At 37.4% G+C, this 14703-nt stretch overlaps 2 protein-coding genes across 2 annotated transcripts in view; both read left to right on the top strand.

The window, feature by feature from the left end:
* Positions 1-183: 183 nt before the first annotated feature.
* On the top strand, positions 184-12272 carry LOC132107848 (FH2 domain-containing protein 1-like). Its single transcript, XM_059514143.1, has 12 exons — positions 184-322; positions 870-1232; positions 2520-2581; positions 3793-3895; positions 4111-4196; positions 4430-4530; positions 8095-8165; positions 8302-8409; positions 8508-8578; positions 9074-9191; positions 9355-9519; positions 9821-12272. The coding sequence occupies exons 2-12, from the start codon at positions 909-911 to the stop codon at positions 10895-10897; spliced, it is 2286 nt and encodes a 761-aa protein (XP_059370126.1). The 5' UTR covers positions 184-322; positions 870-908; the 3' UTR covers positions 10898-12272.
* A 1087-nt stretch (positions 12273-13359) lies between these two features.
* Positions 13360-14703, top strand: part of LOC132107845 (tripartite motif-containing protein 3-like) — a 32439-nt gene continuing 31095 nt past the window's right edge. The window contains exon 1 of the mRNA XM_059514141.1: positions 13360-13541. The gene's annotated coding sequence lies outside the window, so the exon portion shown is untranslated. The remainder of the gene's footprint in view (positions 13542-14703) is intronic.

Genomic DNA, 14703 nt, shown 5'->3' with positions numbered 1-14703 from the left:
CGGCCTGTACTCAAAGTAACTGTACAAATAAACTACTTTAACATGGTACTTTCTGGAATTCGAACAGTGACACTGACAGAAGGATTACAGTCTGAAACATTAACAAGCGCGGACGAGTTCTTCTGGGCGTGAGCTACAGGTAAGAGAGAGAGAGCAGATGATTGCAACATTCTTCCGCAGAATGGCTTTGCAGTAACAGCAGTCCGTGTGACAGACTAACATGGAGCACGTTTTTCTCGTCTGGAGTATGTAGCCAAAGTAGATTCAAATATTGTCAGATAGCAATTTCTTTTGGGGGGACGTCTGGATACCTCACAAACGAGTAAGTAAATCACTTATATGAATCAAAATACAAAGATACTACGGTTTTACCAAAAAGACTTTGGGCGATAAAGTCTTTTCATGGAGTATGTTATAGTTTAGTACCTACTGTAAGTACCTTATTACATTAGTATCATATAAGTAGTAGTACTGAAATGCGTGTATAGGTCTGGAGTACAGAGTAGGCTACAATATTATTACCATTAGAGAACTTTGGTAAAAAAAAAAACAACAACAACCATGGTACTGAGAGAAGTTATTTAACCTTTTAAAAGTTCCTCACATCACAGATGTTGTGGAGAATTTAACCTAACTATATATATATATATATGTTTATCTGAGTCAGAGGTCATGTAAACTTGAGAACCTGTATTTTCTGTCATGGTTTTGTTAGTTATGTTCTCACCAATGGTTATTACCTAGTCCTGGAGTTTCTTGGTTAACTTCCCTACACTAATTCTTCGCTTTTCAGCTGAATGACAGCATATGTTAACATATTGTAGACACACAGTTTTCACATGGTTTCGTTTTCTGGCTTTTTTTAAAAGGGATGATGCAGCAGAATCTTTGCATGTGATATCTATATCATGATACCACCGCCGCCACCACCACCACCACCTAATGCCCCACCTCCCCCTCCCCCTCCACCCCCTGCACTCTTCTCTGGTGGAGGCCCGTTTACCAGAGGCCCAATGCGGGCCTCTAGAATGCGTAATTTCAATTGGGACGCCATACCTAAGGACACTGTGCTTGGCAAACACAACATATGGACAGCTGAGAAGAACAGTGAGTTTGAGTTGGACACCAAACGTATGGAGGAGTTATTCAGCCGCAATGATCAGAAGCAGGTCCAGGCCACAAACCGCCGCAGTGTACGCCAGTCCCCGAGCAATGCCTCAGGACCCGAACTGGTGAGTTCAGGTAGAATGTGCCAGAAAAGTTTTTTTGTACCTGCAGGCTTACAGTAAGTGGGAGTTTCCAGACTAATTTCATTAGAGAGATTTGCATATGCTTACATCAAGCTTGTCACCAGGGTAGGGTCAGTGACTGCCCCAGACAGTCTGTAATAGAGATGACTTTTGGTTAGTTGTAACCTCACTTAATTAGTTTGTTTTGGGCTTTATAACTGTCACTGTAGTAAAGATTACAGAGCTGAAGTTGATTCAAGCTTCATATCTTTTCATGCTGCATGCAGAAAGTGTCATTAAATGGTAGTTTTGCATAAACCGTTTCTTTATGGTCATTTATCTTTCACATAGTGTACTGCAGATTATTACTAAAGCTACTTCTAAATGATCTAACCCTTTAGTTTTGTGTGTGTGTGCATGTGTGCAAAAAATAATAAATTATAATAAAATTGCATGTTATCACTTATAGTGTAAAGTATGCTTGCTTTTGTAAGTTTAGTATATTGCATAATCATTTCAGCAAAAGGTAGCTAGGTTATGACATTTTGTCAGAGAACATCTATTTATAAACTGGCTTTACTTCTGCTAAAGTCGCATGATACAGAACTAATTGGTAACTATTGCTAAAATCAGGTAGATAAAGAAAATGAGAAGTTTACTAAAAGGAAATTTAAATAACAGTGATTTGAAATTAGGACTGCCGTGCTTTCCAGAAAAATCCCATGTGATTTTTTTTCAGCATGTTTGGAAAGATTTTACATATTTTAGTGTCGTAATCATGATTAGTCATGCTTTGTCCCACAGCCAGAAAAAACATCCTGGTTACTCGATTTGATGTAACTTTCTCTTGGAAATAATGCTTATAGTCATTCAAAAAACAATGATGTAGCATTTATAGACGCCACTCGACTGTGTTTGTCCTTTGATCTGAGCTCTCTTTAAAGGTGGAGTGATTTCTTCTTTTCTGTAAGTGTTTACATAAGGTGGACTCCACCGATGTTGAATAGATTTAATTTTAAAAACACTGTGATGTAGAACATCTAATTTTACAACCCTTGAATCACATCATCACAACGTTCCGGTGATTATTCTTAATGCAAAAAATGAATAGGCAGGGTGGTTGGTATTCATTAATCATCATTAGTTTTTCATAGTTCATAAATGATGACAAACTTTAGGGTGACGTAAATACTTGGTACAATCTGTTTACATTTATGTTAATGATGTAATATACATAAGAAAATAATTGGTCTGATAGAATACAGTATAATAGCTTTTTTCTTTTGCCAGGTGACCATCCTCAACTCCAAGAAGAACATGAACATTGGTATCTTCCTCAAACAGTTCAAAAGGTGAGTGCATCATGAAGGTGTATTAAGAAAAGCTCTCCATTTCATCAGCAGATCCTAGGGTGGAAACAAGCAGTAGTCATACTTTAGGTTGCTCACATGTCTCTGCAAGCCAAATGAATTTTTTTCTGACAACATCAGGCAGTCCATATCTTTTCTACACGAGTACAAGCATGAAGATAAGATGGGGGTTTTGCATTATTTACATCATCAGCGGTTCCCTTAATCATACAGTATTTCTTTGCAGATATTGATTAGTTGATTGTGACAGTTTAACTTTAATGAATACATCAGCTTTTAGTGCTAGGGCTTGTGATACCAGTTTGGTGTGCTTGTGTGTATCTCTAAAAAAGCAAGATTGGGCTTGTCTAGTCCCGGTACTTTTTATGGTTGGCCAGGAAACTGAGATTAAGTGTAAGCAGCAGTCAGAACATGGTGAAATATCAATCACAGAGTGGAAGTCCATATGTCGGCCACTTCCTTTATACTGTTTTTACGGATGTACCACTTGTTTTGGAGAACAATGATGAATTTAGAATTGAGTTTTACAATGTTATTAGTCTATTCAAAGATGAAGTGTGTCTGTTCCACTAGCGGTGAAAGTATTGATTTATTTCATACAAGTTTCACAGACCTTCTCAACAGCTGCCGTTGGATGGATAAACAGGTAGTTCCGCCCCTAAACCCACGCCATTGGTTGAGTCACTGTTGCTGTGTTGGGCCGCTCAAACAAACAGAGCAATGTTGACATGCCACAGAATAGCAATGTGTTTACAGTACTGGGAAATTAACCAACAAATATTTTAGTTGTCACTCCACATTAAACTGGGATAGGAGAGAGCATTTTAAGATAGAAAAATGAAACAATTAATTTATTTTTATTTTTATATGATGCATATAAATTGTATTATTTTTTTATTTTATGCAGATAAAAATGATTTATATATATATATATATTTGTATTTTACAACAGAATAATAACGTTTTATGCAGCTTCTTCATTTGAATTGCAAGTCTAAAAAATCACTTATTTAATTTATTTTATTTTTGCATAATTCAACTGCCTTAAGGTTCATAAGGAAGACTGGGGTTTTATATAGTGATAATATGAGAGATCCAGTTCCATTCAATCTCTGAAAAAAGTGATATTTTGTAACTCCTTAAATGATCTTTAGTGGTCCTGATCTGTAATTCTACCACATCTTTCTCCACAGATCAGTGAGTGGAATGATTGATGACATTATCAACGGCAGAGGAGAAAGATTTGGTGCTGGGAAACTGAAAGAGTTGTGTAAATTGCTGCCAGAGGATGGAGAGGTGGGTGTAATATATATGGATCAGTTTTTAGTTTCACTTGTTGAGCAATTCCAAGGCTTTGGTAGTGTGCCAATGGAATTTGAATATACGTTTGTGTACTTCAAAAATGTATATGTGTATCTTATGCAGCAATTTCATTTGAATTGTGAACTGAACTTTCATTTGATTTGAACTGAAAGCTTACTGCAATCTATTGCATTTGCTTCATTTCATAGGTGCGTCAGCTTCGTGATTTTAAAGGAGACTGTTCAACTCTCTCTGAGGCAGATCGCTTCATGGTACAACTTGTCAAAGTTCCTTGGTGGGTGTATACAGCCACAGAAAGACAAATATACACTTACACAACTGTACACAAAGCGCTTTCAATACTAAGCTATTTGCACATCACAGCTCATGTTTTATCTCCATCGCCAGGTATTGATTATCAATCAAAGACAGTGGATTTGTAGGTCACTGCAAATTACTCTGAATGTGAGTGAACTTTAGATATACCATCATAATTATAAAAAAAATCTTTGTTTGTTCTTCCTCTAGCTATGAGGAACGGTTGATCAGTTTAGTACTCAAAGAGGAATTCCCCCATTTTATGGATGAAGTGAATCACTCTATTGCAGTCATGACCTCTGCTGGACAAGGTAAGATTGACATACAATTGAATCTGTCTGCTATTTCCTATCAGTCAACATGCCCTCTTCCCTGTTTTGAAGCAGGGAAGTCACACCTTTTTTCTAGTTTTCAGTAAATGCTTATTAATATATATATACACACACACACACACGGTATATACTCACCGGCCACTTTATTAGGTACACCTGTTCAAGATCAAGGTCTAAAGGGTTAGACCTGTTCAATTGCTTGGTAACAAATCGCTAATCAGCCAATCACACGGCAGCAGCTCAATGGATTTAGGCATCTAGATGTGGTGAAGATGACTTGCTGTAGTTCAAACCGAGCATCAGAATGGGAAAGAAAGGGGATTTAAGTGACTTTAAATGTGGAATGGTTGTTGGTGCCAGACAGACTGGTCTGAGTATTTCAAAAACTGCTGATCTACTGGGATTTTCATGCATGACCATCTCTAGGGTTTACAGAGTGTAGGATGGCCATTTTGGGGATGGTAAAGTGTTTTGTCCACTGGGTGGTGCTGTGGCTAGGTTTAATTAGAGCACCAGAGCAACAAGTTGTTGGTAATTGGGAAGCACACAGTTTTTGACCGCACGACAGAGTAGCTTACAAAGTGGATTGTAATTTGTATGCGGTCCATAAGGTGTGGCTTTGTGTGTACATTGGAAGAAAGAGAGGCCACATGAGGTTTGAGATCATGTAGTGTATAATGGAGCTCACGAATAAATGTGAAATTTTTTATGCATGTATATCCGTCTGCATGGACTCTTGTTTGTACGTGTTCCAAACTTGCTAACTCCTATTATCAACGGCAATGCCATTGGAAAGCCAGTACACAGAGAATGGTGCAAAAAAGAGAAACTATCAAAGTGAGCGGCAGTTGTGTGGACGAAAATGCCTGGTTGATGTCAGAGGTTAGAAGAGAATTGACAGACTGGTTAGAGATGATAGAAAGGCAACAGTTACTCAAATAACCACTCATTACAAACAAGGTATGCAGAATACCATCTCTGAACGCACAACACATCGAAGCCTGAAGCAGATGGGCTACAGCAGCAGACCACACCGGGTGCTGCTCCTGTCAGCTAAGAACAGGAAATGAAGGCTACAATTCGCATAGGCTTACCAAAATTGGACAATAGAAGATTGGAAAAATGTTACCTGGTCTGATGAGTCTCAGTTTCTGCTGTGACATTCAGATGGTAGGGTCAGAAATTGAAGAACATGAAAGCATGGATCCATCCTGCCTTGTATCAAGGGTTCAGGCTGCTGCTGGTGGTGGTGTAATGGGGGATATTTTCTTGCCACACTTTGGGTCCCTTAGTACCAATTGAGCATCGTTTAAACTCCACAGCCTACCTGAGTATTGTTGCTGACTATGTCCATCCCTTTATGACTACAGTGTGCCCATCTTCTGATGCTACTTTCAGCACGATGATGCACCATGTCACAAAGCTCAAATCATCTCAGACGGGTTTCTTGAACATGACCAGGGACGTGCACAGACATTTTGAGGGGCAGGGGCTCAAGTGAAATAAAGGGCACTTCTCATAATTAGTTTTTTTTTTTTTTTAAACAAAAAAGTATATATATATATATATATATATTAACGCAACTCTGACTTCCTTTTAAAAAAAATAATTTAAAAAGTTAATTAATTTTATCTTCCTCAAACTCACGCAATTGTTTCATTTTCAAAAGATGTCTACAAAATAATCAGTTCACAGAAACCATGGTCTCCTTAGTATTCACTAGGTTTATAGAGCAGCAAAGGAAACCATTCCACAATGTGCATGTTTTGAAAACTTTGAAATTTTCTATGCTACTAGTTTCAAGTATATATGAAGAGTTCAGATGCAAAAGCCTCTAAGTGCCATCTGAAATTTTCTTATGAGCTTTTTTTCAAGCTCGTATTTAAGTTCAGTAATTTAACTTAAATGACAATTAATAGGTAATTTTCATTGCCAGTAATGTGAAATAAGTGAACATAAACATACAAGCTTGATAAAAATTATCATTATTGAAGGAAATTTCAGATGGCACTTAGAGGATTTTTCATCTGAACTCTTCATATTTAGAATAACCTAAATAACTGCATCAAACAGAGGGGCGTGTTTTACAAATAATTTGTTTATTTTTGCACAAGGCACTACATCGTTTTAATTATTTTGGTGTTATCAGAATATGTAACACTTTAAAATTAAACTTACCAAAATAATTGAGTAAAAATTCAATAAAAGCCAATGTCATGTATGTATTTGTGGTGGTATGGAATACTATTTTATAAAGGTTTCGAGGAAATAAAAAAAGTTAAATTACTTAAATAGTTAATTTATAAATATTGTTATTTTTAAAGTTTAATGTTAACTTATTTCTACTCAGTTTTATTTATTAATGTACCAGATGCAGTTACTCAGATTTACTACATTTTTTAGTGTATCCTCCATCTGTTTGCATCTGTAGATTTCTTCTAAATTCACCAATTTAGATTTCTAAATTTCAGGGGGAAAGACTCTTGATGTAAGTCAATAACTGGGGACGTTCTGTATGCAAATTAGGCGTCAACTAGTTAAATTAGGCGTCAACTAGTTAAAATGCGCACATTTGCATCTAATTGACAGGGAAATGCAGGTTAATAGGATAAACAAAATAACTAAAGCATATCACCTGGTGGTGATATATGTTTATTTTATTAACTTATTTTATTACATGGCTTGGTTGAATTCCAATGAAGAATGCGGTCTGTTATAACCAACAGACTGCTGCGCGGAGTATAACAGACCGTTGCCATGAAAAACAGAGCGTTGCTATGGACTCACAGGATTCTAACCGTAGAGACGGAGCGGACTATTTTCTTTAGCGGAAGCAATACAATCGGGTTTAACAATCGGGGGAGAGGGAGAGGGAGCGCTTCAGAACTCCTGACCTGATATTTAGATACTGTATTTCAATAAATATATTTGTTTGACAGGGAAGCTGTGTGCAAACAGAAATATATATTATTTTTCAAAAATAAAAAAAAAGCATCCCAGAAAAAAGGGCACTTTCTCTCCAGGAATAAAAAGTTAACTTTCCTCAAATGGCCTCCACAGTCACCAGATCTCCATCTAATAGAGCACCTTTTAGTGATATGGTGGAATGGGAGACTCACATCATGGATGTACAGCCGACAAATCTGCAGGAACTGCGTGATACTATCATCTCAACATGGAGCAAAATCTCTGAATAATGTTCCAACACCTTTTTGAATCTATGCCACAAAGAATGAAGGTAGTTCTGAAGGCAAAAGGGTGTACCTAATAAAGTGGCCAGCAAGGTGTACCTAATAAAAAGTTAAAGTACTGCATAATGACATTTTACTAAAAACATATTTGATTATAATTTAAACCACCTTTAAAAAACATCCTATTTATGTACTTCCTATTTATGTAATTTGCTAGCAGCTAGACCATGACTAAGTTTGATTCCCAGGAAACATAAAAAAGTCAAAAAACATGCTAATCCTGTAGTATTTTGTTTATTACTAATTGTTATTTATTTTATTTCACCTAACCCATGTATGAAACTACTTCCAGAGCTGCTGGAATGTGCTGATCTACATTCAGTCATCCGTCTGGTCTTGAAGACAGGGAACTACATGAACTCTGTGAGTACAATCATGCCACTGTATCTAGTGACGCTTGTTAACAATGATTAAAGTCGGTCAACCTCAAAACAGCATAAGGCACTGCACATGTGAGTGTGTTTCCATTGTCATGAGATGCTTTCCTCACATCCACCAGGGAGGGTACGCTGGCAGCGCAGTGGGATTCCGGATACCGTCGCTTCTCAAGCTAGCAGATACCAAAGCCAACAAGCCTGGAATGAACCTTATGCACTATGTAGCGATGGTAGCTATGATGATTAATATTATACTGTGATGCCAGAGCCACAAGAAACACGGCTTTATTTCCATTTTAATTATTTTCTCATTTGTCTGTTACCACAGCAAGCCCAGAAGATTGATGCATTGCTGCTGAAGTTCCCAGAGCAACTACAACACATTGGAGATGCAGCAAGGTAGGCCACACATTGCTTTTTGAAAAAGAACTCTTTTATTTTATGCTATGAATTTAATTATAACTGAATATAAAAACACACACATTACAAAAATCTGTTGTATTTTGAAGAGCTTTTATTATTACGTTTTTAGTTTTTAATTAAATGTTAGTCATTTTGTTTTTCGTTTGTTATTTTCATTAGTTTTGTTGTTATATTTAAAAATATTTATTTTGAGCTTTAAAGTAAAATGTTAATAATATATAAGTTTTAGTTGTAGTAATTATAGCACTTGTACTTTAATTTATCTTTAACTTCACAATTTTTCATTTACCTGCCAAAGCAACATTTCTGATTATAAGTTTAAGTTTTTCATCACTGAAGATAGAATCTCAATCTTACTTTAGCAAAAGTCTTTCAACTGATCTGTTAAGCTCAACTTATTGTGCTCAATACTAAATTGCCCTTAAAAATGCAAAAAAGAGTGAAATATTTTCTTTGTCTTCTGCAATATAGGATCCATAAGCAGGAAATCGAGACTGATTTCCAAAAGGAAGTGAATAGAGTCCAGGTGGCAATGCAGAATACTAGTAAACAGCCAGATCTGGAAGAACAGATGAGGGATTTTCTGCAGGTGAGGAGTTTTATATGTCACAAGTCCTCAAGGCCTTTTTAGTTTATCTCTGAATATGAGCATGCAAGTTTTTTGTCCCTATGGTAAAACACTAATGAGTCTATTTACTAGTGATGTGCTGACACAAATGTTAATGTTAAATAAAATTTCTCAAATTTTTTAGAATGCAGACACCAGGTTAAAGGAGACCGAGGCGGCCTTCAAAAACCTTTCTGCCGTGAGTGATTCTGTAGCGGAGTATTTCTGTGAGGATCCAACTCAGTTCAAACTAGAGGAGTGTTGCTCCATTTTCTACTCTTTCTGTGAGAAGTTCAAACGAGCGGTTCAGGTAATTGCACCATCTAAAGATGCATTCTAGGTACTCTAAGCAAACATTTTACATGTAAAATGTATGTACACCTAAAGAAATGAATTATATGTGAGAACTGAACATAAAGACTTCTCTTAGCTTCATAAAATTATGCTTGAAGCACTGATGTCACATGGGCTATTTTAACAATGTTCTTACTTCCTTTCTTTCATTTGTGTTCTGAAAATGAATAAAGGTCTTATGGGTTTGGAACAACATGATGGTGAGTAATTAATAAATGAATGACCTTATGGCCATGTCATTTCTCTTCTCAATATAGGAGAATCTTGAACGAGAAACGGTGGAGGTGAAGCGCAGACAGCGAGAGCGTACTCAGATCGCAGCCAAGCGACGTTCCACCGCCACCTGCTCCTCACGAGACAAAGACATTGAAGGAGTTGCTCTGGAGTCCATCCTACAGAGGTACAACTGTCGCCAGTCCCGCCGTAGAGCCGGGAACAGTTCCCCCTCACGGGGCAATCTTACTGAGACCACCACGCTGGAGGAACGCCCCGCTGACAACAGAGAGGTCACGAGAGACAGCTGGATCAAAAGTGCCATGCAATCCACTTCGATCATGGAGAGCGATGATAAAGATGAGATGCCCAAGCACCCAGAGATTACAATCTCAAGCCCTGTGCAGAAAAGTGCAGATTCCTCAATCAGTCAACATGTCTCTGTATTCACGGTGCAGGAGGAGGAAGATGTGCAGACAGAGATAGAGGTGCAAAATATGAGAGAGGTGTCACGGAAAGTTTTGCAATACCAGTCCAGTCGAAGTAGCATTTCATCCGGTGAGGCCCTGTCACCGATCCTTTCTCCCAGGCAGACGTTCTTCCAGGAAGACAGAAGACTGCTGATCATGACCATAGAAGAAAACACCTCTAAATCCAGCTCTCTGCTGCAGAACGGCCAGATCATCAATCGCAGGCACACAATCGCACTTCCCGAGGCCAGTAGTGGAAATACCAGCCAAGAGGATCTGTTTGTGCCTAGTAATCTAAACGCATCTCCGGCTCCCTCTATAGGTGTTATTGGAAAAGGGAAATCTATGGATTGCGATATGATTGCTAGGTTGCAAAACTCTACAGAGATGGTTAAAGATTCAGACACCAAGCCACTTAACTCCCAAGAGGAATCCCAATCTGTTGACTCAATACAGTCACAATCGGTCGAGCCGGAGACGAAGACTGAAGAGACAGTGCCTGGCTTGCAGTTTAGTACTGGGAAGAGAAATAGCCAAACAATACCATTTAAAAGCACTAAAGAGGGCTTCAGCCTTATGTCTTTATTTAAGCGTTGGTGTGAAAAAGATACAAAATCAAAAGAGCTTGATTCTGACAGCGTAGACCCATGATCTAAAAATGTATATTTATTCAGACATTCATGCTGGGTGTCATGCTGCGTTTATGAAAAACAAGCTTGGCGCTCTGTCACTGTTGCTTGCTGAAACAGTGAATAGGAATTTGTTTCAATGTCTACTATAAAAGGACACAGCATCTAAAAACTGTTGAGATCAGTAGAAAATTAGACATTTTACCTGCAGTGTACATTCTTAAACACAAGGGGGCAGTGCACGACATGATTTTCCATGATGATACTGCATCTTTATCTGCAAAAATGAACCATTCACAATGCAAAGACTAAGAGAAAATACCCTTATTTTATATTCCATACTTAGCAATCAAAATAGCTGGTAAACCTGGTGGCTATTCGCCACATAGAAACAACAAAATTGTAACAAAAATATTTTTTAATTGAAAATATGTACTTAGTGTATTGTCTGATGAAGAATTTAATGTTTTATTTTTATCAATTGTTATTATTATTCATATTCTATTGACCTGATCTGGCTCGTACCACATCATGTTTCTGAAAATTGCCTCTGAATGGTCATTGTAGGTCTGAAATGATGACAGATCAAAACACTCGCCTACATGATGAACTTGGGAATAGAGAGTTTCATGAGTTTCATCTGTGGTTTTCAGTGCTCTAGAAATGAAAGAATGCCTTTTATTTGAGTCATTGCTGGTAAGACCTCTGCATTTGATTTTCAATACAAGATTTAGAGACCATGTTCCAGTTAGGAGTCAATCGTACACTAAGATGTTTACGTGCATTTTTACATGGTGTTACTTTTCCTGTTTTAGGCCAGCTATATTTGTGTGTGTGTGTGTGTGTGTGTGTGTGTGTGTGTGTGCGCGCACATGTGTATGTGTGTGTGTGTATGTGTTATGTAGATGTGGCCTATAACAAGATATCCTGTGCTACTTGATGGTTGTAAATGTTTTAGCCTGCTGAGCTTCTGACTAATGAAAAGCTAAAGGGGGCTTAACCTCAAAAAAGACATTGGGGCTTAGTTAGGGAGAATAGATAATGTCGTAGGGTCCCCACAGGTCTGCATTAGGTGGTCTAAGTGCCTTCTAGACAGCCTGAGACCCTGTGGGGGTGGAGTTTTGGGGGAAGGGGTGTTTGGCTGATTGTGTGAGTGAATCATCATCAGTTTCAAAGAACTGAGAATAAAGGCTCAAGCACTAATTGAATGTCACAACATGCTATGGTCATAGGACAGCTGATACTGAAAATGGCTCTGTTTCATATGTTTGATTTCATGCTGTTACAGTACATGCAAATGCTTGATGCTGTTTATTTCAGATGCTTGAATTGTTTAGAGATGTATTTAATTTCTTTACATATATATGAATAAACAGTTTGTAAATTGAATAACATAATTGTTGGAATGATTCTTACAAATGATTAAATTATTATTATATAAAACACAAACACATTTTGATTTACCAGTATTTAAAAGTATAATATAAAATATAAATATATTCAAAATGAAATAATTTAAATTGTTAAATTATATTTTATAAAACAAAATTATCATTTCAAGTATATAATATATTGGTTGCAAGTAGAATGGAAAATGTCATAACACAATTTTAACCAATATTTGTATCTATTGATTGGAAGTGTAATATAAAATGTAAATTAATTAATTAGTTAATAAAAAAGAACATCAGCTGACTTTTTTTTGGGTGGGGTTGGGGGCGGGGGGCAGAGGACACCATGATGCACATTTCGGATAGATGTGTAATAATGTTAAGTCTATGTCTTAATGTCTGCTGACGTGGCTCGGGAGACAGTCTGCCTCTACCATCTGGCTGCCTTATTAGGCTGGATGCAGTCTCCATAGCAACGACCACCTTCATAATGAAAGCCCAAAGACTTCAGTCATACCTCCCCCACCCAACTGTAAACAAAGCCCAGCCCTATGCAGCCTCATAACCCCACCCATACAGCCATTCACTCATATATTCTATGGTCATAAGTTGACTTTTGTTTCTTTCTTTTTGGCAGAATAGTGTTTAAGAAAAAAAAAGGGACAAAAAAGGACCAGATTTTTTACTATCCCAAGACGTCTTTCCAAGGTGTGTCCTACAATGTCTCATCCACTGTGAAATTAATTAGTGTGTAATATGATTGCAATTCTCTTATAATTTTTTTTTTTTTTTACGAACTGGTTGGGTGATTGGTAACTTATTAACACACAAAATACTTGTTTACACGTAGAGGCATTTACCGTTGCATCCTTCAGAAAGTATCATGAACAAATCACTTAATGAATCTTTCTTTTGGATTCAAAATATTCAACTCACTGGAAGCAACCAAAAGCCCAGCGGATCACTCCTTTTCAGATATACATTTTAAATAATTACATATTCCAAAATACGAACTCTCATTGGCTACCGTAGCTCCTCCTATACCGCTGCTGACCAATGAACGAACATCATTTGCATTCGCACACGCCCACAGTCTCAGCTCACCGTCCCCTCCTTACCGACTCTCCCATTCGGAGAAAAGGACTGCAGTTTTTCATGAAAAAAAAACAAAACAAAATAAACCGTAAAAACCGGATTGTTTATCAGATATTGACGATGAAAAACGCTTCCTCCCGTTATTCATGCTGACTTCTCTAAACCCGGCCCAAATTTCACGTGAGTGGACTAGTTTTGTCATTGCGGTGAATACGCTGAAACATATGTTGAATAATTCATTGACATTTGTACAGGAGACACGCATCTCTATGGTTTTACGGCTGAAATCAGCCTCTGTTCTTTCTAAACGTTCCTCGCGGTTTTTACAGTTTCAGTGTCCACCATCTCCGAGGATGTGAGGAAGTCTTAAAATATCAGCAGGATGTAGATTCATTCCCCTGTATGTCATGAGGCTGTGCTTTAGGTCATCGAGTTTGACACGGTATATTTGACTGTCTTCATGTTTCTTTGTTTCACTGTGAATGCAGAATGAATGTCATGCCATCACATAATATTTGCACTTTTTATAGCTGTTAGCATCCTTACACTTAACCACTCCTGTATAGACTTCTTTTGTCTCTTAAAGTACATATTTTGTAAAGTTCATGCAATGCCTGCTGATAAATGATCTGAATTAGGTGCATTATATGACTTCTATAATGCATACTTTAAAAGAATCTGGAAGTCAGAATGAACCACCTCTATCGAGTATTTAGTACAGTATTATTATTATTACTGTAGGATTTAGTGCAATTAGTTTACTACACATGCTACTGAGGTATCAAGTTCAGTCTTACTGTACATAAAAATGGCTCCTCTTCTCTGAAGCATTTATTCCCTCAAAAGTTTGTCTGAAATGGCTTTTACAGTCTTTTTTTTCAGGCAGTTTCCTCCATCATGCACCATTGCTCATGCATGTCATGAATTTCACTAGAAAAGTGGGAAAATTTAGGCCCAGTGTTCCATGCATCAGTTGTTTAACTATTCTTGCGGTTTGTCGAAGTGAGTAAAACCCACGTTAAATATTTCATTTGGTGTAAAAGCAGCGCAAGACTAATTGGGATTGTTTTAAAAATGACAGGTGTGTTGGTGACAAAGACAGTATAACTATGCTGAACAGGTTTCCATGTTGTGTTGATACAGTACATGCAGCGATTAAATATATAATGTTGATTTGTAGTCCAGATACTGAAAGACTGCCAACACGATCATTAGCCAAGTGGCATTGGATGGATTTGCCACAGAAATGATACAATAAGTCCATTCAGTTACCAAGGAGCTACTAGTTTTAAGATAACATGAAGAGCATAATAACATAACCCCATTTCCATTAAGCTTGTAC

Source organism: Carassius carassius, chromosome 28 (assembly GCF_963082965.1).
Source record: "Carassius carassius chromosome 28, fCarCar2.1, whole genome shotgun sequence".
NCBI classification, from domain to species: Eukaryota; Metazoa; Chordata; class Actinopteri; order Cypriniformes; family Cyprinidae; genus Carassius; species Carassius carassius.
The sequence above is the reverse complement of the archived record's forward strand: the minus strand, read 5'-3'. Positions and strand labels throughout refer to the sequence as shown.

Bases quoted from the DNA above. Each gene is read 5' to 3' on its own strand.
- LOC132107848 (XM_059514143.1), top strand. From the start codon at position 909: ATGATACCACCGCCGCCACCACCACCACCACCTAATGCCCCACCTCCC. The intron at 8,410-8,507 runs GTAGCTATGATG...CTGTTACCACAG, and splicing joins TTATGCACTATGTAGCGATG to CAAGCCCAGAAGATTGATGC. The intron at 9,520-9,820 runs GTAATTGCACCA...TTCTCAATATAG, and splicing joins AGTTCAAACGAGCGGTTCAG to GAGAATCTTGAACGAGAAAC.